At 38.7% G+C, this 26,912-nt stretch overlaps 1 protein-coding gene across 1 annotated transcript in view; it reads left to right on the top strand.

The window, feature by feature from the left end:
* The window catches only part of SPOCK1 (SPARC (osteonectin), cwcv and kazal like domains proteoglycan 1), a 274,711-nt gene that overhangs the window by 146,076 nt on the left and 101,723 nt on the right, over positions 1-26,912 (top strand). Inside the window, exon 4 of the mRNA XM_082291284.1 lies at positions 14,620-14,734. Coding sequence (XP_082147410.1) covers positions 14,620-14,734 — 115 coding nt within the window. The remainder of the gene's footprint in view (positions 1-14,619; positions 14,735-26,912) is intronic.

Genomic DNA, 26,912 nt, shown 5'->3' with positions numbered 1-26,912 from the left:
CTCAATACTCTGTTAAGGACTTTCTATCTTTCCCCACTAAATCTGAGGTTGTGCTGTGCATTTGCATATTCTTACAATCTGACCTAGGGCAGTTGATAATAGGCACACTTACTCTCAAGGAAACAGTAAAAGGAGTCTAGAAGCTTTTAGGTATTGATGGATAATGTAACTCTAATTAAATGTGTAATCTAATGTAATAAAATGGCTTCCAGCTGATCTTCTTCTTGGGAAGGGTCCAAAGCTTCTGTTCTGATAGACAGCATGATCAGTTGTGGGTTTCTCCATCTCCATGTGGGATCATTTCAGACAGGATAATGCTGTGTTATATGGCAAATCCTCAACTGCAGTGTTGGACAAATTTGAACATCATTTGGAAGCTATGTGCATTATCTAGGTGTTAGCAGTCATGTGATGCTTTTACGATTTCTTCTTCCTGCATTTCTTGTGTATATGCACGTGTATGAATGCATGTTATCATCTTTACATGAGTTTGGGGTAACTCGTAAGTGAAGCATGCAAAAACTCCCCTATTCTTTATTACTTAATTATCTGGTTGTGAGGCCCAGCATTCAGCAGCTCAAGCAAATAACAGAGATGTGAATTATTCATTACATGAGAATGAAAGATTCTAGCTGTTCCAGTCTCCTCTTTCTGACAGCTCTATCAAGCATGAGAGACAAAGATATTGGCATCATAACATCATGCAGAGATGGGGTCATTGACCCAACCTGTCACTACTGTTTGGTTCCTGTTTTTTTCTTTTAAAACATAGTAGGAGCAGTAATATGTATTGCCCAGCTATCGGCTTTTTCATGGTGGCAAGAATATTCGTGTCTACTGTTGTCATATTTCCATTTGTTACTTTCTGGTGTGCATTTCTTTCTCAAATGTGTCAGCAGTGCAGTAAAGTATTTTAATCCTCTAAGTGACCAAGGCTACTGTGTAGATAAGTACTCCCCTACTTTCCTATTGGTTCTGTCTTAAGAGTCATTTAGCAAAGCCCATTTGAAAGCAGAAAGTGAAATCCTCATCCCAAACAAGGCAAAACTTCCACTGGTTTATGATAATGTCTGGTGTTTCATCGTTAAAAGATAAGTATCTGTGAAAATATGGCCATTTGCAAATTTGCACATTCTCTGATGGAGGTGCTTAGTACTTCCCATGCAGGTAATGGCTCTTCATGGATGATGACATTTCTATAGCAATTTTTAATTGCCAGCAAATGCCAGCAGAGAAAGTTATGGATAAACAGCATTTCAAAGGATCAGCACTACAGCTGTAACACTCTGGGATTTTAAGCAGGATGAGTACCTTATTTCAGATTACTCACAGAAAGGAGCAGCTATATGTTCATTTTATTTCACTACAAAAACATGACAGTCCACTGTCTGTAAAAATACACTTCCCTTTTCTGTATTTTTATCAGGAGCCTGCCAAGCTTCCTCTTCATCTGTTTGGTTTCTTGGGCTTCAAGTAAATAAGAAGGGTCAGTAAAGCCTTTTAGCTGCAGCCTTTTGGCTTTGTCCTGCTTCATTCTAAAGCCAAATGATCCAGAAATTGACCTGAAAACATAGTTAACTGATATGAAATTTAGACATGCTAGCAAATTACCAGTGGGAGAACATGCTGAGTTTCAAATCATCCTGCAGCCGGGGAGACTGCTAAATTAATTAGCTTGATAGGAAACTTTAAGGAGGAGCTACTGAGACAATTCACTGGAAGGAGGAAAGAAGGATGTTTCTTTGGAAACAATGACATTGGCAGTTTGACACCTGCTGTTCTGAAGTGTTTGCCAAGCCCTTGAAAAAATCAATCTGTATATTAATGTCAGTGTGCTACCATCCAGTTCAGCAGAATGGGACCAGTAGTAAGGGCTACACACACGCTAATGGCCATGTCCCACATAGAATCTGCCATGTTCAAGGAGCCGATTATGCCTAATAAATATCTTGACTGTTATTGACTGTTCAACTCACATTAAAAAGCCTCCTATGGTAGTCTTCCTTTGGAGAAAAAAAAATCACGAAGATTTGTGGGCCATTTAAAAATCTATAGGGCATGAAATTGATACTGTGTGAGAAAGAGAGAAAGGAATTCCCTCATTAGGTCTTGCACATTAGTACAAAGGCTGTTACTGTAGTTTAATCTGAGTTCTTGTGATATTTCCTCATAATTTATACCAGACATGCACATGGAATAATACACTAAAATACTGATGTTTATTTTAATTATATTTTCTCAATGTCCTCACTTTTTTTTTTTTTTTTAATCCATATGTACTGTCTAAGCAACGGATGGTTAAAGTGAGTAGCTGAATTAAATATCCTGAACTGAAACGCTGACTCCTTGCCTCCAAATTGTGATGTATAACATAAAGGGTCTCAAGAGAATTACAAGAGCAGAATTACATTTTTACTCTGTTGTTGATGAACTTAATGGTACCCAGCACTAAGGCTGCCTCTGTGGCAGCAGCTGAAGCTGATGTGCCAGTGTTTCTTGTGATAGAGTCGATTGGACTGGAACTTAACTGCTGCTCAGACTTATTAGTTTGTACAGCTGTTCCCCATCTCTGGATCTCAGGAAAGTTACTTTAATATCCCAAGTGTTGAAAAAGGGTCAGAGCACAGAGCATGAAGCTCTCAATTATTTTTTTCCCTTCTGCACTCCTGGCATGCTCAGATTGTCTTCAGTCTTTGCTCTGATGTGACTTCGAGTGGATAAAAATTTTGAGTTAGGCTTTCTGGCAGCATCTATATCCTGGAAAGTGCTGTGAAATCAGCTGGAAAATGATCTTGCCCAAATTATAAATGCAAGTTCAGTATTCATGTCAGACAAACACATTTTCTCTGAACAGATTTTAATGTTTGACTATGGCAAAATCAAGCTAAACTCATTTTCCAGTTCAGTGTCAGCCCAAATATCACAGGGGGTTATTGCAAACCCTACAGAGGAGAGAGGAGGAATCAGAAAGGAGCAGAGATTTGCCCTCCTTGAGAGTCTTTCTTACTGTACACCTTGCTCCAACCTCTTCTGGAAGTACAGAAAACCTCTTTGTAGTGATGCACCCTTATTAAAATGGCAGTTTACTGATTAAAAGCAAATAGAAATACATTCTGCAGGAGAAGCAGTGGAATGGATAAATTGTGCTGCAATAAAATCTATGTTTTCTCAACATCACAGCAAATTTATATAAATGGAAATTTTCTATCTCCTTAATACTAAGGTCACAACTGTGCTGTTTCTATTTCTGATTGTCGTTTTTCCACAAGGAACTTGTTTGGAATCAGAAAAGTATTCGGGGCAATGCCTCCAGATATGTCTAGAGATAGATCAGACAAGTTGACTCTGGAAATATAATCTAATATATATTCCCTGAAAGACAGTAAACCCCAGTTTCCAATTCCGTTGTTACTTTGTGTTTGAATTATTCAGCTTTACTGATACATACGTTTCTTTTTTATTAGAACTGTTTTATCTTTGTTCTAATAAAAAAATAACATGTACATCAGGAACCCTGAATAATTCAGTCTGACTTCATAACTCAGGGAGCTTACTCTTTTCCAAGGCAATTCTTGCCTAGGTGTTCCAGAAATCAAGCAATTCTCTTATGAACAGTTGTTCCTCTGTTGTAGAAGTCAATTTAGCTACCATGCTGAGTGCAAGGTTACAGAGTTTGCTGTTGTATTGCCTGAGGCAGATTCAGCTCTTTCTCTGTAGGAGAAGGACAAAACAACATTTTAGTTATTCCACATGGTTACTCGAGTAAGGGACTGTTCAAACTTTAATTCTTCATAAAGGATCTTCTTTCAGAATTATTTTAGCTAAATACTGGCAAGAGAAAAAGCATTTCTCCTCTGTCAGATGATATCTTCATCAGTGCATTTTTTTTTTTGAGAAACATAAAGCATTTTAATTAAACTATGAATCCCTTGAAAGCCTTCTAAACATTGGATTTGTGTTTAAAAATTATTATCACTTATCAAAAGACATATCAAGATGCCCTGCAATGCATTAATGAAATGAGAATTGTAGCATTTGTCAGAGAACTAAACAAAGGCAACTTTGATTAGCAGCAGCTCTTCAGAGGTGATCTTTTGTTATTAAAAATTAATTTTGAGGTCTCAAAACCAAGATAGGAACTCCAGGTTGTCTGAATTAAATACTGCATTATGAGATGCCAGCAACTGAAGTGTAGCAAAAAAAAAAAAAGTGTAGAAATAACCCAATCTTGGTTTTTTTTGCTTCTGTACATAAATTCTGCAGTGTGGTATGAGTCCTGTGACTTCATCTTTTTTTGCTGTCGTTCCACTCGACACTTCTAAACTGCAATGCTAATGCTCTTCCTTGTGACCACTTTCTGTCTTCCAGCCCATTTGACAATCTGCTTTTTCCACTCCTGAGGTTACCTGCTAATTTTACCCTTTCATCTCATTCTGTGCAGAAAAGTCACTGATCTACTGTTTAGAAACTCCCAGTCTCAAAATTTCCACCTTTAGCACAATTTCATCAATTACTGATCAATTCCAGCAGAGCGGAGTTAATTTTTACAAAATGATTTTGTAATTTATGGATTTTCATCTTTATTTTCTTTATTTTCATCTTTATTTGAACTTCTCTCCTACACTTTGGAGTGAGGAATGGTATCAGATACTCACTGGTTTTCCCAGCACTTGTTTCCGTTAAACTGATGCTTGAAGAAGGAATTCTCTTTGCTGTATTTATATTCACTATACTTTAGAACCAGGCAGGCTGGGTGTTTGTCCTTTCATTTATTTCCCATTTAAGCCTCTTCCAGATATCAATTATATGACTAATTGATTATCCATAAAGAAGCTTCATCTTTTCCTGCTTAGGTAATTCCTCTCAGAAGCAATGAAAATTCCATTAGGCAACAATCTATTACACCAGTCAGCCCCAGCCAATTTACACTTCTGATGTGTTTCCTGTTTCTAGATTAAATACAAGCCATGTGCAGCAGCAGCAGAAGCAACCTTCATTCATTCGGGGTAGTTTTGATTCTGTCTCATGGCTAAAATTCCTATAATTTAATAGTTCTAATGGTTTCTTCTGACAATAAATTCTTTACCTGTAAACATACAGATTTGTGATTTTTCCATTTCATCTCTAATCCAGAGGTGTTCCATGGAACACTGCCCATCTTGCAAGGTTTTCCACAGTGGTATCACCTTGGCAGGAGGTGCTTCCACATGATAAGACTGAAACTGCTCTTTTCATAATGAAATCGCTCTTTCAAGAGTCTTTTATTTTAGTATTTGTTTTGCTCAGTGCACACTAAAACTCATGTAATATGGAAACAAATCTTCTTCTTCTGTTGATGGAGAAGATGAAGTGTTTTTCCTGTGTTTCCATGGAGACAATCAGGCTGCCATAAATGAACATGAAACGCCTCTTAGTTCCGCAGAATTTGGCTGTTCTGAAATCATTCCCTTACAAGTCATTCACAGGCTTCTTCACTTGTGTTCTGTGATGCCTTCCAAGAGACCCAGGCTGATTTCTAGACCCGGAGTTTTGCTATCCCCATTTTAAATGCTGAAAAAGATACTGAGGCAGAGTGACAAACTCATTTATCCCAAGGGATGAAAAAGGCAATGGTAGAACAAGAAGACAATGTAAGTGTTTCCTTCCTGGCCCATTGACTAGGACAGCCACTGCCCGTGCACTAAAGTGTTAAGAACACTAAAAAAGGGTAAATTTGGGGATTCTTCCCTGACATATTGTTTCAAAGAATGTTATCAGTGTTCTACCTTATTCATTAAGTATAAAATCACAGAAACATAGAATGGTTTGGTTTGGAAAGGACCTTAGAGATCATCCAGTTCCATCTCGCTGCCATGGGCAGGGACGCCTTGCACTACACCAGCTTGCTGCAAGCCCCATCCAGCCCGGCCTTGAGCACTTCTAGGGACAAGCTAATATACTTTATCTGCAATAGCTGATAATGTTTGGAGCCAAATTCTGTTTCATTTATCCTAGAAAATAAACACAGGAACTTAATGGAAAAACTAGAGTTTTTCCTCGTTTCCAGAGTCTTATCTCGTTTCACATTTAAATACAGGCACGTGGAGGTAGGCAGCAGCCTGGCTGAGAATTGCTGTAACTGTAACAACATTGACATTCAGTCTGTTGACAAATAGAGAAACGTCGTCATCCTTTCAGAGAATTCCTACCCAGAATTTTTATTGTTTGCTTAGCTCTCTACAGTGCTGTGTTAGAGAAGAGTTGTAATTATGCATACTGAAATACTGATTTGTAAAACCAGTTTGGTCCTTATTTTTTACTATTTGCTGATAGAATCAGTACTAACAGTGATGCAGTTTTTCTTCTGCATTACCTCTAAAAATATGCATTAAAAGATAGGCTTGTTGTTCATGTTTTGAAGTGAGATTTAATGACAAAAAAATATCTATTGAATAATAAAATTTGATTGGTTAATGATTTTCCTCGTGAAAAATACAGAGGAGTTCTACATTGTTTCAATTTTATTTTTTTCTAGTCATAGTTCGCAGTATTAAACTTCATTATAGCTTTGAATCAGAGCTGGGAAAGGGCTCAGTATCCTATGAGTTAGCTATCTGAATTAAATCACAGCAATTTTTTACCCATTATATTACTACTTCAGTTAAATTCCAACAGCTTCAGAAGTATTACAGAAGTGTTTCACAACATACAATGCAACTTCTCTCTGAGCATGTTAAAATATATGTTTGTATTAATCTGAAATGGGAAAGGTATATCTTTAATTATGCATGAATAACTTCAAATATTATTTTCTGAAGAAGGTATAACCTGATTTGTTTTCATTGGCCTTGGAGTAAAATAATTTGTATTAAATGAAATCCCACTAAATAAATTATAATTCACTGCAGTGTAACAGAAAGCAGAAATAATCTACGTCAGTTCACAGGAAAAATTATATCCAGCATTTCAAACTTACCACAAGATTATTAAGTCCAAGTATTCAGAATATCAAAGTTAAATTAAATATACTTTCTCCTTTTTCATTAATTTGTGATGATTTACAGTCTTTTGTATGGCTTTGACATTATTAAACCTTTCTATTTTTTATTTTCAGTATTTTTCTATCAGCAAAGAGAATAAAATCTTTCTGGCATTTGGACAGAAACAAAGAATTCAGTTCTGGCACTGGGATCTGGAGGTTTAAGGGGATCAGGTGGTGTCACAGGACCCGCATTCAATGACAGATATGCAAAATACATCCTCAGCTTTTTACAAAACTTAAATCTGACTTAGAATCCTGTGGCAAGATGTTATCAGCCAGCCTGATCTACCAGTGTAGAGCTCCAAGTCTGCCTCTCTCTTTTCCTCACTCTCATTAGCTAGGAAATTGAACTTGAAAGTCTGAGGGAGGGTGTGCCATTCCAGACCAGGGCTGGCAGGGCTTGGAGGCACCCGGGGGGCAGAGGCGTGAGGTCAGCAAAGGCTCTCCCAACCTGCTTGGGCAGAGCAGGGAAAGGCTGGAGTGCTGGAGATCACTTGGAGAGCCTGGGATAGCGACTGGGTCCTTCCAGGGCTGTGAGAGGCCACAGAGCTCACATGGCAGAAGGAAATGGTCACGTTTAGCTCTGCTCCTGTCCTGAGGATCTCTTATGACACATCCTGCAGAACTGGGCCCTCCCTGCAAGGCAGACACAGAGTTTTCTGCATTTCCTCCTGTTCCACCAACTAAAGATTGGAGCAGTCTTTTGAAGCTCTTACTTCCATCCCAGGAAGCTTGAAGCTGGACCCCCTGGGGTTTTGGGGACTCTAAAACAGAAGCTGTAGAGCTGCTGTCATTAAATATATACCAAAGCCCTCTGAGTCCTGGAGAATGGGGTGATTTTTATATCCCACTGCTTCCGGGAATTAATAATTGAATGGAACATCTGACCAATATCCTTCTGTCAGGGGGCTTTTTAAAAGTCTGTTTTGCCTTCAGCGTGCCAGGATATGCAGAAACACACCCTCGGGTGTGACACGTACAAGCACAAATTATCCGTGGAAGTGCTTGGAACTGAGGGGAGCATCGTGGCACTGGTGCAGGATCATTCTCCATTGAACTGATGTGAGTGAGCCATCCTTGCATGTAGGGTGAGCCTTTGCCTTGCGGGCAGGAGGGTTGTTTGTGCAAAGGGCACCTGCACTGAGGGTTGTGACTGATTATCACATCCACCAGTGGAAGCACATTTCCTAACTTCCAGTCCTGTCCTATTTCTCTTTTCTTTGCCTGTTTTTTTTTTTCACTGCATTGAATTTCTGTGTATTCATTAAAAAAATTAATTTAAATACCAAGGGTTCCTATCCTTTGCTTCAGAAAGGAAATCTGTAGAGTCCTTTGAAGCATCTTCTGCCTTGGATGGCCCTCAGCAATGTCAAAAGCAATTATATGTCAGTTATAAAAAGTGATTTTTAAAGTGCCTGTAAAAATTAAAATAGATGTTTCTGTGCACTGTATCAGAATCTTCAGCCACTCAGATGTTAGAGTTTTCCAAAACAAAGCTGTACAAAAAATACTACACAGGGATGGAGCAAATGCTGACAGTTCGAGATGTTATTGCCTAACTGCCTTGGGAAATTCCATTTACTGAAAATAATTCACATACATGTTTGAAACATTCAGTAATTCATTTTCAACTGAATTGATTTCTGTATCCAAACTGCTCTGAGGAGAGAGAGAGAGACTTAAATATTTGAGCTGGCTATTGGAAGATGTGTTCTCTCCTAAACTTGGGGGTGGTCTAACACAAACATTCTCCCTAATGAAGCCGAATGATTTATGCGAAGATTTGCAGAAGCAGAATAAAACCATTGGTGTTATTTACATTTATATGGTGGGTGGGTCTTGTAATCTGTTGTTGAATAACACTTTGTAAAACCAGAATTATTAATATAATCTCTGAGAATAAATGTTGCACTTAGCTCCAACAAAGAACAAAGTCCTCTGAAAGGCTGTAAAAGCCTGGAATTCCACCAAGGGCTTCCTGGGGCGTCTTGTCCATACAAGGGGGATGGAGTAGTCCCATTGCACTTGGATTGAGCCCCACTGGCAGTCTAACCCCAGCACACGGATTGCTTCAAGTTTACCAGTAGAGCACTGGAAGCCTAGCATGCCTTCACAGAGATGTGCTCTTTAAGTTAATATGGATTACCATGTTCACCCTAGAAAAAAGAGCATAAATTCATCATAAACCTGAAGAAGCTCTAACTCTGATGGGAAGGCTGTGGTGCACTTTGAATGACCGAAACGTTAAAGCCAAAGCTGGTTTTAGCCAGCATGTGTTGAAAACATGTCCTTTCTCAAGCAAAAATCAAGAGCAGTTTGTAGGAATTTTTACTACCATGTTTCAGCTGGCTTAATGGCTCCTTCACATTTGCTCTATGATGGCTTTCAGGACAGCATAGAGTAAAATTCCACCAAGGCACTAATCAGCTGCCTCAGTCACACTTTCTCTTTGGTCGTCACTGTGCCGCAAGTGGACACACGATGCTGATTTGAAACTTTCCCTCCTAGATCTGGTTTGACATTAGTTGCCATTTCAGCTTCATGCTGAGTGGGGAGGAAGAGTCAGAGCCTTCTGTCCACTGCTTGCCCAGACCTGCTCATGTCCACAGCTTTCCCATTCCTGTCTTTCCCTTTCCTGCCCATTTCCTGGCCTCTACAGCCAGGAACTGTGCTTTCCTTCTCCTGCCTGCTTGTGGAGTATAGCTGGAATCAATTAACACATAATGATAGTGAAATGCACACATATAATGCAATGCATCATTTAATTGAGTGACTTAGTTTTACTATCAATTTCTTTTGTATTAAAGTACACACTAGGATCTTTGCATTGAAGACAGCAGGTCTCGTTTTCCATTTCATCATACCTCTCCCAGCAGATGTTCTTCTTTACTTGTATAGTCAGAACAGTTCCAAGGGGATTGCATAAAAGCAACTGCTCTTGACATTGCATTATGCAGGAGTATTTTTGTCATTGAGTGATCATAGTACTTATTGGCAGGCAATTTTAAAAACAAACCCCCCAATATTTACATGATGATTTTGATTGTGCAATTCATTTCAGCTTCACTAAACAGCTACATTTTGAAATTACTCTCTTCCCCCTGAGGAATGGTCATAAAAACAGAATCAAGCTCATAAATCTTGTTGTGAACTAGTTGTACAGTTTCTGCAGGATTACACATCCATTGCTGTGAGACATTGAAAGTATTTATTTGTTATCACCCTTTTAAAGTCAAATGTGTGAAAAGTAAATTCTCTCTGTTGTGATTAACACGGTGACCCACCGGCACAACATATGGAGCTACATTCTTACAGAGCAACTTCTCCCTGCACTGCCATTGACTGAACTGAGATTTTCCTGCAAGTCGTAAGTCTTTTTTTACAGTGGTAATAAATAAAAACGTGAAATGTAATAGAAAAGTATCTCAAGCGCTGTTGGTAGGTCTTTGTCCAACACTGATTTATATTGCAAATCCACAGCTCTCATGAATGGTGCAAGGAGGGGAGAGGGAAAGTGTGTTCAGTTCATAAGGGAGAGTTCTCTGGTCTGCTGTGTGAAGCTGGGACCGAAAGAGATTTGGAATGCAGTTGGTGTTTGTAGACCTTTTTGGTATTGGAAAGCAATGTCAACACCATTAGGAGGTTAGGAGGCTGATGCAATCTTGCAGTTCCTGGTGTTTATCATCTACCAGTTATTTTGGTCTCTCTGTGAGATTACCACAGAAGATTTATAGTTTTAAGAGAGAACTTCGGTTGCTCTGCATAAAAAAAGCTAGACCAAAAGAAAAAAAAAAAAGCTTAAGGACAAGATTTCTACACCCTGCACCTCTATTTACTTCTTCCCTTGCACTGTCAATTCAGGAAGAGACTTCTCAGCTCTGAGTACAAGGATGGCTTCCCAGAAAGCAAATGTCAGTGGCGGAAACCTCTGGGTGTGAAGTGAGGAAGAGTGAGATTACCTCTGGATGTAAAGTGAGGAAGAGTGAGAGATTCATGAGCCAAGATGAACTTTTTCTAATTTCTTAAATTTTTCCAAGATAAAAATCTTCTGAAAATGATTATACTGAGATGTCCAGTACTATATTTCAGTCAGCTACCTCCTGGGATGGAGACTTCCCTTAGAGACCAAGTATCCATGGGAAATGCTCGGAACAGGAAACCATGGAGCCTGGGTTCACAGAATGATAGGCAGGATGACTGAAGTGGGTTTTCATCAAAGAATTTATGTGCAAGTGAAAAATTTGATTCCACTACTGGCTGGACATATATCTCCTTACATAAATGTTGAATGAATGCTCACCCACTCTAAAGTGAGATTAATTAATCATATCAGTTTCATCTTCAGACTCAGCCTAAAGAAAAAGTGGAAAAATGTTCACATCTCAAAGCCAGGCTTAAGGTATTTTTGTTATTACTGTGCAGACAGAGCTGAGTGCAGACTCCCTGACATAGAGATGGGATTGCTGTAGTTTTCCTTTCAAGCTGATAAAGTAACATCTTCTTCGCACTTTATTTATTTATTTGTACTTTTAGCTCTTCATTTTCAAAGATTTCATACTCATTGCTTTAGGACAAAAAGAACTGTAATGACAAATATGGTTGTTATGTTTCATCTTATTCCCAAGGGTGTGTTCTTCTTCTGATGATCAGCGTCTGCTCCTAGTCATGTAGAAATCTGATTAACACAGCATGATCTTTGATTAGCATATTTCAGAAATTGTTTTTTATTACAAGCTCTCCTTAGGGCTTGTGTTGCTTAGCAGTAGAACAACCTTCCAAATGTATTTAACATGTTGAGGAACTTTGCAGACATATAAAGCGCTACTTTGAACTTTTATGTTCATATGGATCATGCATTCTGCATAAGTGGGAAAAAAATATCAAGAAATAATAATCCACATTGTGGGGTTTTTGCTGTCTTCTGGCAAAGCAGTAAACTACTGTTTTGAACTGCACGTAAGGACTGTTTGTAATGAATAATAAGTGATGCTTCTATTATGTGTTCTATTTAAAGATTTTCATGAGCTTTTCCACCATGAATGAAATAATGCACCCAACACATCAGTTGCTTTATTTATTATTGTCAACATTATGATTGTTTTCAGATTTTAGAATCAAGTCACTAAGGTAAAGAAAGTTGAGGCCTGATTTGTAAGGAAATGGTGGCTGGGATTTCCAGCCACATCTTCATCCATTGCTTTCCTTCAAACTGATGATTATTCCACCGTATTTTTTCTTTTTGGATAGACAATTTTTAAATTTCAAAATATTTGAAAGTCATGTTACTTTTACCAGTAATGTGTAGTGTGATGCTGTTCAGAACTGCATGCATTTTTATTGCCTTAAAAGACCTAAATGGTTCCTGAAATGGATTCACCGATTAGGGTAAATTTTACTGTGAAAAAATGCTAAGTATTGCAGCTGTGCATGATGTCACATAGACCATGTGGGCCTAAATTTTGCTTCTTATTCATGCCAAACTAGTATTGACTTTCCAGGCTAAACCTACATCCCCACTTCTGCAGGTTTTGGCTGATAGAAAGCTATGAGCACAAGGCCAGGCTTTCCTCGCCAGCAGCCCAGTGCTCCTGGCAGCTCTTTGCCCCGGGCTCCCAGCCAGCTTGCACAGTGATTTTTGTTGATGCAGCATTTTACATTGAGGACGTGTCACCAGCAAAAGCAAACAACGTGCATGGGCTCTGGCAACAGAGCGAGGCCAGCTGCAAGCGAGCAAAAGTTCTGGTCATTAAATTTGTGTGTGGATATGACCTTTGAATTACCTCAGCCACTGGAACGATGATGTGGTGACCCTGCACACTCCGAGTGGTGCTCACTCATTAAAGGCTTTGCAGAAGGAGGGTGTTTCACTCTGGTTTGCAGTTTAAGAATATCCAGGTAGACAGCCAGCTCAGGAAACTGTGGCTTGCCATTTCAATCCCTGTCAAACATCGGCTTCAGTCCTTAACTCAGTCTCCAGTGAGTATGAAGTACGAGGATTTAGAAGGTGTCTCTCACTCTTAGTGTTCTGGGATTGTAAAGGGCAGGGAATCAGATGCTTCTCATCTGTCTGGCTTAAAAAAGACACCAAAAGGCAACAGCAAAACATCCCTGAACAGCCTTTGGTCTTTCCAGTGGGAAAGACCCTGGCTGCTCAAACGCTGCCCATGTGTTTTCCTAATGGCAACACATTGAATGTTGATGCTTTATTGTTTATGGTGTAGGAAACAGATGGTCTTTTCTCCTTCCTTGCTCACTTCACCTCTTCTATCAGTTTTAATGGTTTAAAAGAAAAAGCTTTTAACACTTTTGCTTTGTTTTTACGATTTCCCCGTCTTGCACCAAAGGCATTCCAGTAAATACATATGCACTAGTGAAGCTTAATTGCCCATCACAAATGTGTAATGGGTGTTAATGTGGCAGGAGCTTGTAGCTGTGGCTGTTTAACCCAGCACAGAACAGCTGCAGCACTTCAGACCCGCAGGAAAGCAGAAGAATCCTCTGCTTGTTGGAAATATATTTGCTCTCAGAGAAATCTGGTACATAGCAAACTGAAATTTCTGGTACTTCAAATGGTCTCCTTTGAAAGTTTCTCTGATTATTCAGTAGAAGTGGGAAATGGTTATCATAAATGGCAGTAAGAGCTTTATACCATCCCCAAAATCAAACCAAGAGTTGCCCATTTCCAAGAATGGACCAAGATGTGAGGAGGGATGGGAGAGATAAAATGGGATTTGAAGACATTGAACAGGAAGTCAAATCCATGGCAACAGAACGTGCAAAAAGAGCTTCTCTAAAAATCACTTCTCAAAAGTGAAATTTCTCTGTATGGCTGGGACTTCCCTTCTGAAGTGTTCATATAACCATATTTTGACTATTTGTAATTCATCTTGGCAGATAATGTCTTACTGCTGATCTTTAGAAACCTCCTTTTGTAGAAGAATGAATTTAGACAGAGAAAGTTTCAAAATTTGCGGTTTCATATGGGACAAGAGCCTGGACATATTTGCTCTGAGACAGCAACTCAGTGTGCTGTCTAATCCCACCTCTGATGGCACTGCTGGTGCAGGTTGTTGTATGAAAGCCAGGAGTATTTTGTTGTTATCACTGCTCTTCTACTCAAGCATTTTAAATACAGGGGATGCTTAGCTGTAAAAATTAAAAATTAAACATAATATCTGAAAATAATATGCCAGTTTTACAGCATCTGTGAAATTAAATTTATTAGCACTCTGCATTATGTCAGTTAAATACTGGTCATTTTGTTATATGAGTACATTTTATCCAAACATAGCTTTTCTGAGAAATAAACAGCGTGATGTAGATTGTTAAATCATCCCAGGTCTCACGTCTAATATTAATGTGAATGCCAATTAGATCACTGCTCAATAATCAGTCTTTAAGCTCTTCATCTATCTTTCTGTGTAAAGTTCTCTCCTTCACATGCAGTCTGAAAACAGCAGCACGTACTATAAAATATCAAAGTATTTGTTCACTCACGAGTGGGAGTGTTCATTCTAACCAGTTGTCATCTGCCTGCCAAGAGAGACCTCTGCATGCATTTCTCACTTTCTTTTTTTAATATGTTTGGTTTTTTCTAGCCCTTGATCCATCCAAAGATCCCTGCCTGAAGGTGAAGTGCAGCCCACACAAAGTGTGTGTCACCCACGACTACGAGACCGCGATTTGTGTGAGCCGCAAGCAGCTGGTGCACAGGTGAGGAAACTTCCCCTTGCATGAGGCTTTTGTGTCCATCACAGACATCCAGTATGGGAGAAGAAGTAAAATGAGAAAACTCCAAAATTAATATTAGAAACCCCATAATTTTACAACATTCCTTTAAAGTTTAATTTCTGTTTAAAAAAAAGCAAAAAAAGACAAAACGAAGTTTTTTATTTATAACTGAGGCTATTTAAAAAAGATGACCCAGAACATGCTGCATCCTGTGGTGTGGATTGCTGAATTCTCTTCCAGTTCTGGGAGGGATTTTCTCCCCCCAGAGAGCAGTAATTATGTATATTTAAAAAACTGAAAACGTGAAATATGAAAACATTGTGCCAGAGATATCTAAAGTTCCAGTAATTTAATTGGAAGTAATTAAAAGGAGATTAATGAAGATTTTTTTAAAAAAATATGTCAAACCTCTGCTTAAATTTGCTAAAGACCTGAAAAATGTTAGTAGAATTTTGTAGATCAACTCCCTTAGAAGTTATACTGTGTAACTACAGAAATCTCCAGATCAGATTGCTGAGTGACTGAATTAAGAGCAAATGAACTAGCTAATATGTTACAAGGCCAAGATGTTCAAATTAGACCACAGAACTTCACAGAGAGAAGCTACAAATAAGTGAAGAAAAGCCTACTGATCATGGGTTGAGATGTGCTACAACCAAGAATTAAGAAATTTATAAACAAATGTTGTGGAAAAAAATGAACTTTGCCCTATTTTGGAAGCAGAACTAGTAGAACCAGTAGGGGAACTGGGGTTGTTGAGTAGCTTCAGAGCCTGAGTCAAGACCCAGAATTAAACTGGAGAAATAAACCCCTCCACTTGCCTACAGATATGTGACAGAATAAATTGTGTACTGCTGTAATGAGCAAGTCTGAATGCTTGGTCTGCACTTTAAGGAAAATACATTGTCTTGCTTTCATTATATTTAAGTGATAAATTTGGGGGCTGGTCTTAAATTTCTCTCTGTGTTTAGTATGGAAACAAAAATTTGCCTGTTACACAACTCAGGTCCCTAAATGTTGTTGTCAGCCAAGATTGTAGTTTGACAACTGTTTAAGGCAAACTGAATTCAGGATGATCTGATTCCCATGTACTAGTACTACATCTCATCTCATCTCACTGTCACCTGGTTGAGGAAGCTAATCCTGTAAGAAAAATTTGTCTTTGATAATGTAAAACTATAACGTGCATGAGGCAGTGTGTTCAATATTTGGTTTTCAGTACGGAATGATCCCTGGAAGAAGTTAGGAGTCTGCTGTGTGCAGTGCTTACATTCTAACGATATTTTTGGCATTATTTAGCTTACATTTTCAAGTTAGGATGGATTGAAACCTGGTTTAAATCCTTGCATTATATAGTAGTCCTTGTGATATATAGACATAGATGTTGAGCCAAATGCTTTCTGAGCTATTTCCAGCATTTAATGTCCCCAAAGTAGTCAAAATGGTTCAGAGGAATGGTGCAGAGGAACTGAATATCCTTTCTTTGCAGAAACCAGGCTGCGTTTCATGTGATCTCTCTATGATTCCTCCACTGCCTGCAGCTGTTTCAGCAAACCTTTGAGTAGCACTGTGACTATGGAGATGAATCAAAAAGTATTGAAAACTTACTTTGAAAATTCTCCAAACAATTTCCAGCAAGTTTTGCAATGCTGAAAGAACTACTGCTGATGTGTGATAGTGGCACATATAACCCCACTGTGGTTTTATTCTCCAGGTACCCAGCGACCCTGGCCTCAGTAGATAGGTCAAGGGGGGAAGTAACCAGGGCAAATTACCTGTTGATTTGAGTCAGTGGAGTGACACCCCCTAAAGGTTTTCATCTGTAGTCCCACATCATTCTGGTTTTTCTGTGCCTGAGCTCAATGCTGCTGTACATCTGACTCCAGTCATTTTTAATGCTGTGTTAATCAGGAGTAAACACATTAAAAGGGGTGGAGTTGCACCTATTTAAAACTAGTGAAACTCTGAATATATTAGTGAGGACACATGTAGTAAGCATTACCAAATAACACGGCGCTGTTGGGATTGTTTTGCTCATCCACGGTGCTTTTGGGTGTGCTCAGGAGGATTTTCCATTTCATGCATCATTATTAACTTGCTGCAGTGGCTTTACACAGTGTGTAGGCTCAGCAAAAAGCAGTCAAGAGCAACACCTTTGTTATTGCTGGGTCTCCCAGACAGAGCTGTGCTGGTTTGTGTCACCCAGTGCCTGGCCTGCTGGAGAGCTGCACTGCAAGGAAGCTGTGGTTTTCTGGGCATAGTGTGTAGCAAACTCTGAAATCACCAGTGCCAGCACTGCCATTCCCATTTCATTTCCTTTCTGCTGGAATGCCTGCTTTTTAAACCACTGCAGGAGCTCAGTAGCTGTGTAGAAAATTGAGTTGCATGGAAATGTGTTATTTAAGCTGCTCAGACCCTGCCCCAGGGGCAGTCTGGCCTCTCCTGTGCAGCATCTGCAACCTCCTTCTTTTCTGCTCCTCCTCCCCTCCACAGTCACCTGGTGAGCAGCCCTGGGCCTTGAATCATGGAATGGTTTGGGTTGGAAGGGACCTTAAAGGTGATCTAATGCCAACCCTCCTGCCCTTTGGATCTACTGATACAATCAGCTGGTTCCCCAATTAACCTTGCTGTGTTCGTAGATTTTTTTTCTATTCTCTTGTTCCTTTTCATACTGATTCTGAAAATAATTGTTCTTCATTTGTATATTATGTACAATTCAGGGAAAAGGGCATAGCCCAAAGGGAGCTTTGCAAAATAGCAGCATTTAGATTCCTGTTGGTATATTTATCCATGTTGATTGTATGTGTTTTATTTGTATATATTTTCTTGAAGAGACTATCACAAGCAGAAAGATGGGAGAACCCAGACAATAACAGGGGGAAACCACTGGGTAGTTTATTTCTTTTTTTCTCTTTCTCCATGGGCATTAACCAACCAATTTTTCTAGTAAGCTTTTAGTACTTTGGGAGTTAAGGCAGAAGATGTCTGAGAGGTATTTCAGACAGATAATAGAGTTTTGTCAGCACATCCTCCAAGGCGTTTACCGTATAAATTGGACAGTACATTTAGAGAAAATGCAAGACTGAGATGTAATTGAAGAGTGTGAAAAAGATAAATTTGGAGGTACCTTCTTATATGCTTAATAGTCCTTGTACTAACGATAGTCTTATGAAATCTTTTGGGTGGATTAAAACCCCTTTCAATTTGAACATCTATGAGGAAAAGTCTTTATTAGTTCAGTTTTGCATGAAATGCAGTAGTTAATATCTCTCAAAGTTTTCTCAGGCATTTTCAGTCCTGTAATACTTTGGGCCATTTGTCTCTGCTGGTGCTGATAGTGCTGTGGATGGGGAGGAAAGATGTCACTCTCGGGCTCTTTTCAAAAGAACAGAAGAAGAAAGGATTGATGTGAAAATAATGGGCGTATTAACATGTCCAGGGTTTACAGCTTTGTTCAGTCCATTTGACTGGCAATCACCAATTAGTTCATCACCGCAGTGTAAGTGACTCACAAAGGTAATCACAAAACTTCTCTGCTTCTCTGCTGTGTCTTAGAAATCCAGCTATTTACTCACTGTTTCTTCAGGACTTTTAAGGATAATGCTGCTGACAAAAGTCTACTACTGAGTTTTTTACTTCTTTTTTTTAAGATCTGGACAAGTTCCCAGATAAAACATCTGTTCTTCAAAATTACGCGTCAAAACCTCGGTCTGACCAGCATGGCAGTGTTGGCAACTACACTTATCCACAAGGAGCAGACAAATCTCCCTCTCTTTCTTTTCAAATCCTGCAGCTGATACACCATTTCTGGTTAGGAAGGACCCTGTTCAAAACAAGTCAAGTAAAACATCCCCATGTCCGAAATAGAGCATTTTTGTAGCATTGCTCTGGTTTGCCAGTGGAGTGCTTAAATTGTATCCAGAAGGGGGAAGCAAAGCAATCACTGCCAGGACGTCAGTGACCCACCTGCTTTGGAGAACTGCTGGGAGCATTACAGAAAAATCTCTGACCACAGCAAATGCACTTTTAGGGATTTACTGACAAGTTGTGCACGTAAGCAAGGATTTGAAACAGTGCTATTCCTCAATGTCTATGGTTACATCCACAATCACCTTTTAAAATGTGCTAAATATAGGGCCTATAAACCCAGTCCTGTTGCTTTGCTCTCCTCTCTGACTTGTGCCTGCCTGTGTTTTCTCCTGCTTGCTTCACAGCTAAATGCTGCTGAGGGGTTGGCACAACACCAAGGGCTCCTCTGGGGATTACAGCTTCCTGTGCTGAAAACCCGACTCCCACATCCCAGTGCCTGACTGATGCCATGGAGGGCTTGGTCCTAAGCTCATTTAATTCTGCCTGATTTATGTGGTAATGTTTATCAAAGCCTGAGTAGGTGAGAAATCCATAGGAGAACCAAACCCGGGCAATGATTAATTATCTTTGGATCAGCTAATACCATCAGTTGGCTCCCCAATTAACCTTGCTGTGTTCATAGCTCTTTCCTATTCTCTTGTTCCTTTTTACGTTGATTCAGAAAATAATTGTTGTTCATTTGTGTATTATGTACAGCTCAGGGGAAAAAAAGCATAACCCAAAGGATACTTTACATAGAATCATAGAATCTTAGAATAATCTGAGTTGGAAAGGACCCATCAGGAACATTGAGTCCAACTTCCAGCCCTGCATAGGACACCCCAAGAATCCCACCATGTGCCTGAGAGAATTGTCCACATACTCCTTGAACTCTGTCAGGCTTGCTGCTGTGACCACCTCCCTGGGGAGCCTGTCCCAGTGCCCAGCTTTTTTCTCATCTCCAACCTAAACCTCATGAATACTATAAATTTTTTTCGCATCTCTAGTGGTCTTTGTAAATTCTGGGATGAATTCACAGTTATGAGTTAATTTTTACTGCAGATTTGTTTATAGGCATCAAATGAATTCATTAATAAATGTTTTCAGAATTAAGGGAAGAAAATTGTCCAGTTCAGAGTCAAAAGAAAATATTTTGACCATTGTTTTATTAAAAAAGAAAGCCATTTCAAATATGTTGGATTTTTTTCCCAGGTAACAATACAACAATATTTACAAGTATCTGCAAGCTGGTTTGAACACTCTAAAACTGACTTTTCCTAGGAAAAAAAAAAAAGGAAAAATAATTTTAAAATGTTTTTATGGAAAACCTTTTATCCACCTCTGGTGCTGAGTGTTGCTTACTCTATTGGCATAGATTTTTGCTTCAGAAGAAAGAGCATTGAAATATTTGATTAAATACACAATCACAAGACCAAACAGGTTGCATTAAATTTCTTTCAAACAAAGATATTGTACTGGGGAAATTGCCAGAATTCAGGCTTATTATTCCCAAGGATAGCTCTGACAGGATCTTGGAGAGTTACTTCATTCCTCAGTGAATGAGTGTTCTAGACAGGAACAGGACTGAGTAAATGTTTGTTGTTTAGGGTATTTTTTGTAAGTTGTTAACTCTAGTGCATTACTCTATAAAGACTGTTATTCTTACTAATATCCAGTTCCTCACAGTACATTGCACAGTTTAACTGTGGCTCATGCTGTTTGTCCAGAAAGAGAAATGAGAATCAGGAAAATCAGAGAGGGGCCTTTGAGGTCACAGCCAAGTGCAGCAGATAATGTGATGTGCAAGGGGTGTGCAAGTGATGTGTGCAAGTCCTTGGAGGAAACTTGAGAGCTTTTAAAAGTATTTCATCTCCAGATTGCCCAACAACAAAGGATGCCTCTACTGCAGCACAATAGCTTGGAATTTTGCAGCAGACAAGTAACAGACACATGGAAATCAGGAATGTTTGTTTTGTTATGTGGTCCAAGTTGCCTTTTAATAAGACAGAGAGCACATGGTGTGATGTGCCATCAATCTGTAAGGGCTCAAGGGTTTCACTGACTATTAAGAGAGAATAGCATAAGAGTTGGGCACTATCCTTAATTCCCCATTACCATGATTTCTAAAATTTTGATTATGAAAATTATGATCTAAGCATGAACTCCCAAAGGTTAATAGCTTTCCTCCAAGACAGTCTCCATCAGTAACTGCCGGGGATTCAGTTCAAGGATGCTTGAATATTGGAACAGCACTCCCTGGTTTTAAAAGCAGATCTTACTCTACTGAACAGGATCATTTCTAAACTGTAGGTCTCATTCTCCAAGTGGTCCATTTCTCAATTCAGCTCTGCCTACATTAAATTGCTTTTAACTAAAGAGACCCTGGGGAGCGGCTGTGGAGGGACTGGCTTTGATCTGATGTGATGATATGAGCTCGTTCAGTTCTGAGCCTTGAGAATGACCTACTTGCTGCCAGGGGTTTCTGCACAAAATTCCTCCAGCTGATTACTTCTTGGAGGAAGCTGGCTATGGTACGTCCCCTCAACAGACAATTCATGTTCCTTTTCAGCTGTTTTCTGGCTTTCCCAAGCTCTAGGTATGCTGTTGACTTCAGTGTATTTGAAAACTCAGAGGTAGAAGACCCCTGAACAATTAACAAATTTATGAAAGATCCTTCCTTGACTTTAAGTACTGCAGTCATCTTTAAATCTGAATTCAAATAGGATTACTTACTCAAAGCAAAATGTGCCTGAATTTTACACCATGCATTTTTACACCATGAATTTCCAAACTTCCACAGAAAAATGTCCACATGAAAAACCGTGGTCAGGCAGAGCACAGACATCTCCCATGGGAATTGCACAAGAATGTCACCAATAGCCTGGACTTTCTGCATCCCAAGACCAGTTAGCCACTCTGCTCTTCTCTCCACGGAACTGCTTCATGCTTCATCAGCTTTAGAGCTCATTAGAGTAGTGCAAGGTGATGGACTCTTATTGGACATGAGGAATTTTTGAAATATATGATAATGCACAGTTCTTTTATAATGGATTTTAGAGTGTGTCCTCATCCCTGTCTGCATTGGCCATGCCAGCAGATGAACTTGTTCTTGCTGTCAGCAGGGGATTTAGTGTATTTTACTCACAGTCACCAAGTGCCAGGCTGCTGGGTGAACATCTCACTGCTGAGGTCATTGGCTTTTACCCTGCAGCTCCTGTCTCACTGTGCTGTGCTTTACCCTGAGGCTGCTGCAAGCACAAAGGAAACACAGTGGTTATTGAGACAATCTCCTGCTGCATCGTGCCTTTTAGACCAGTTTCAGAGCACTCACTGAAACCACCTGAATACCTCTGGGTACCTTCACTATTATCAGAACGTTTTTATATTGAATAGAACAAGAAAATAACTTCTTTTTTTCTGCACTTTAATTAACATTTATAAATAGTTTTTGCATTTAAAGCTACTATTATTGAATGAGTTGAATACCTCTTTGTAATATTCCTGCTCTTAGTATTTCTAGTTGTATGCTTGTAGCAGTAGATAAAAATGGACTAGAAGTGACTTCTTGGATCATTAAGTCTAATCCCTCTGCAAAACTACTAATACTCTGCAAAATTACCAAATAAACTTTTTCATAAGCCTATCAAGTTCTATCTTAACAATAATAAGGTTTTTTGCCTCCTGTACACCATTTGCATGAATCCTGAACATCTAAACCTTTCTGGTTGGAAACCTGCTAATACCTAGCCTAAATTTATTCAAATCCAGCTACAACTTCTGGAGTTTTCCTAAATGGTTCCTCAGTATTTATTTTCAAATAATGACCTTCTATGATTTTGATTTGATTAGATTGGGCAAATGTTCATAGTCTTTTCTTATAAATGAAGCTCTCTCTCTTAAAAAGACATTCTTCTTGCCTGTTTCAGTTTTCCTTTGTAACAGAGATCATTGGGTTTGACTGCTGAAATCAGTGAAGAAAGAAACCAAAAGTTATCAATTTGTCTTCTTGCTGTTTAAAGTCTTTACAGATCTTTGGTTTTTCAATGACTGAGTCATCACTTGTTAAGATTTTAATCTTTATTTCTTAAATTAATTCCCTCTTTTAAATGGCTGTTCTCGACGTGCCTGCTTTAAACCTCTCATATTCTTCCATCAGCCCTGGTAGAATGCGTGCAGCTTGGAAGTCCTTATTCCAGGTGGGCTTTCACCTGAGCTTTCTGGAGAACAGTTCTGACTGATGCTTTGTGATCTCTAAATTGATATATATTGTAAATGTGTGTGCAATTTGCTGCTTTAAGCACTTCTCCATAACATAGCATTCTGTATTTGTTTCATCCTCAGTTGAAACATACACTAATTACTTTTCTCTGTAATGTAAAACTTTTTTTATTAACATGATAACAAAAGGTAGGGGAGAGAGAGTTCGAAATAAACTCAAGCCATACCTCATTTAGCATTACATATAAACTATATATAAAATGCAGTGTTTGGAGTTTTGAGCTCTGACTAACATGTAAGCTAATGTATAATGCATAATATAAAATGCACGTCTGACAGTGAACTTGTGATTGTAAATTTGTGCAGCAGATTCATCGGAAACACAAGCCAGCAGGAAAACTTAAATATATGAAAGGTAAAATAAGGGCAATATCATGTTTGTTCTTCAATGGTTTTACCATCTCCGTGGGTTCTTTTGGAGAGCATAGAATTGGTGATATATAAACCTCTTGACGTAGTTCTTATCAGCATGTTAAGAGCTACCATCCAAAGCTAACTTAGTATCCAAAAGTTCCTGTTTCCCTCGAGATATCTGGAAGAAGACAGAGTTAAAAGTTCAGTCACCTCCTCCATGGCACTTGTCTGTTCCTGACTTGGATTGTGAGATGTTGATAGCATAAGAGACGTTGGCTTTTTTGTTGTTTGTAAAGCTCCTCTTGCTCACTTTTGAGTGAGCAAGAAATGAAAACAGTAGTTGGTATAAATGTCATCTGCTTGGCAAATGTCATGAGATTTGCTAACAAATGAATAATGAACAAATGAATAAAATTGGAAGGGATTCACTGCCTTTGACTGCTCATTCTCTAAGCTGTTATGCTTTGCATATGGAGTAGCCTCATAATTCCTGGATTTTCAATACTTTTTCAATCAATCTTCATACATCATCATCACTATTATTAACATACAAACAGGTCAGTATAAGAGGATGTGGGATCCAGGAGGGCAGTTCCACAGCTCTCTGGATTCCTGTCAGAAGCACTACATTTGACCATTGACCCTGGAGGTCACATGGGTGTATTTTTGCTTGAGCTGTTGCCTGACTTTCTCTATGACTATGTTAATCCTTGCACGACTTGGAATCTCCAATATTTTCAGGTTTACCACAGCCCAGTAAGTTACAGATGTATTTCCTGGTTCACCTTCTCTGTACTTTCAGTAAAAATCTTAACCATAGAATTGCTGGAAGCAAATTTGTGATATTTAGTATGTGCCTCCTGCTTTTTATCCCTGTCTGAAGTCTGTTGAGTAATCCAGTCAGTCATAAATTATTATTTAATGTTCACAAATGACCTCCAATGCACCGAAAATTACTCTGCATTTATACAATAATCTGTTTACTGGAGATTCTAAATTTATTGCTGGTTTTTGCTGTAGAAGCCCCAGGACATGAATGTGTTCAGTCAAAGTCTTTTTAGTGCTAACAAAAGCTATGCTTTGTAAGATGGGACTGAAGTTTACAGTAAAGGAATTTTATTAAAGTTTTTCTTCAATTTCACATATCCCATTATATTGGAAAAAATGTTACATGTGCTGCATTTAAAATCTGCCTTCTGGTACAGGGCATTATACATTCCAATTGCAGTCAGTATTACAAACAATACACTTTGTATGAAATTTGCAAATCAGGCCTTAAAAATACTGCATTTCTTTTGATGCTGGCCAGTTTGCTGCTTTTTCCAACCATGTGTCTTCCATGTGATACAGACTCAACACACAGAGCTTTTAAACCAACTAAAAACTGATCTTTATTGTTTGCAAAACAGTTCTTTATTTTACCTTTGCACTGCTGAGATTTGCTGGTTATTGCTTCTAAAGCCTTTCCCTGGCAGTGGAAGGCACGAACAACAGGCTGAAATTCTGATCAGTTGGGTCAGGCTCTTCTATACCTCCTGCCTTGAGTACTCACAGCTTCCTACTCACGTGGAGGGCTCTGCTGAGGGGGAAGCTTTGGCTCCTCCAAAGCTGAGAGTGGTTTCCAGCAGAGTTCTGCTAAATTTCACATCTCCTTCAACATCCTTCATTTCAGGCACAAAACTTCACTAGGAAAAATGATGAAACCATATCCAAGATCACCCCAAGGAATTAATCAGCAAGCTTTCATTTTTGAGTTAAAGCTTGCAAAAAACTTACACTGTGAAGACATTTCCACAGAGGTTTGCCAGTTCCAAACTAGATTAACAACAAAGAGGTGAAAGTCAGCTAAAATATGAAATTGAAAAAGGTAGTCTTTGGTGTTTGATCCCTTTCCAGAGCCATGCAGTTCCATCTAATGGCACTCTTCTGAAAGAAATAGCACATGTAAACAATAAAAAGGAGTTTCTTGCATCAATCACTTTCTTATTTGGTGCAAGTTATGTTATCAAAATTAACTTTTAATCTATTACTTCCTGCTTCTTTAATATTTCAATATCTATCATTCTCTTTTCATTAAAAAGCTTATGATTGCCTCCTTAGTGCTCTGCCAGAGCTCAGCAAGAGTTCAACCTACAGATTTTCAGTTTGGTCATTTTGTATCAGATTACTTCAACCAATGAACCACAGATTACATTATTTATGGGCATGAGCAACCAAAGTACAGTCTGTTCAAAGCTCTGTCTGTGGGCAGTACTAAACATAATTAGAAATCAACCCAAAATATTTTGCTTCTTTAAATACGTCTGTGCAGGTGTCACTGTTCTATTTCCAAATAGGTGATGCTAAGCCATTCACCTTTTAGCAGGAAGAGTAATACCTTAGCACACTTTTGAAGGAATATTGCTTGTATCTCAAGGTTTAAAGCAGTCTTGTAATATATGATAATTTAATTCCTGTGAGCATCTTCTACATCTTAAGAAGTAGGGCAGAAAAAACCATGGACATGAGGAAGACATCCCTGCTCATTGCAGGGGGTAGGACTCAATGATGTTTTAAAGGTCCCTTCCAGCTGAAACTATTCTATGTCTTTGATCTCTGTATTCATTCAAGGCTACTTAACTGGCTACAGCTCAGAGCTGTCTAAAATAAAAAAATAAATAGGAAATCTATAATGAAAGATTCCATTACATTAATGGAACGTAATTATAAGGAAACATTTCTACAGATCTGTGCTATTAAATCTTTGTGGAATAGTGGGGGTAGGAAGATTAACAAGTTTTCAAATTAGTTAAGAGAGAATTATCAAGCCTTCATTTTGTTATCAATTATTGCATTTATGTTCTCTACTTTCACAATGAAATCCTAAAAGATTCATTGCAAGTAAACACAGAATGTTCAGTAACTGCAACTTAAAAAATCAAAATTTCTGGCACACTCCATAGAGTTATTTCCTACTCCAACTAGTGTTTTAAAAAAAAAAAAAAGATGAACGCTTGCACTGCAGTCACTGCAGTCAGTTTAAAATTGCCACCTCTGAAATCAAATATTGCAATTAGATAAAGTACTTAAAACTGTGGGGGTTTTAATGTTCTTGGATTAGCTCTTAACTTTGTAGAATTATCTGTGTAGCCTTTGCAGTCTCAGTTTGCACTCGACTCCTTGCTGAGATTTTTTTTTTACATTGGAACATTTTGAGAAAGGGAAATAGAAATAAGCTTAAAATAAAAACATGCTTTCAGCTTTAAGCATTGAGTAGATGTGTTCTGGAATCTTCTGACAAAATGGTTTTCCTGTCAATTCAACAAAACATTTTCTAGCAATGTAAAGAATAGTTCTTGACAAGAAAGTCTCTCACCTCAGAAATGTGAGTAGGATGACAAAGAGACCTTTAATGTAGAATGTAAAAAAGAGAGGTTCAAGCCTTGTCACTCAGGTAGAATAATCTTCTGGATCTTCTGGTGAGTGGTTATTGACTTCTCTTTCCCTGAAAGTCTGGAGTCTTTATTCCTTTCCTTTGGTTTTAATTGGAGAAAGGATTTGATCTCTTCTTTAATTATGCCAAATTCACCCAGTAGCCTGATGGTTATGGCACTCAGCTGGCACTCCGGATTCACAGAGTCTGTACTGCTGTTGTAAATAAAATCCACTCCCATGACTTCCCAGCACACCTTTGAGAAGT

The sequence above is a fragment of the Coloeus monedula genome (assembly GCF_965178545.1).
Source record: "Coloeus monedula genome assembly, chromosome: 15".
In the NCBI taxonomy this organism is placed as follows: Eukaryota; Metazoa; Chordata; class Aves; order Passeriformes; family Corvidae; genus Coloeus; species Coloeus monedula.
This window is presented reverse-complemented; position numbering and strand designations above follow the sequence as displayed.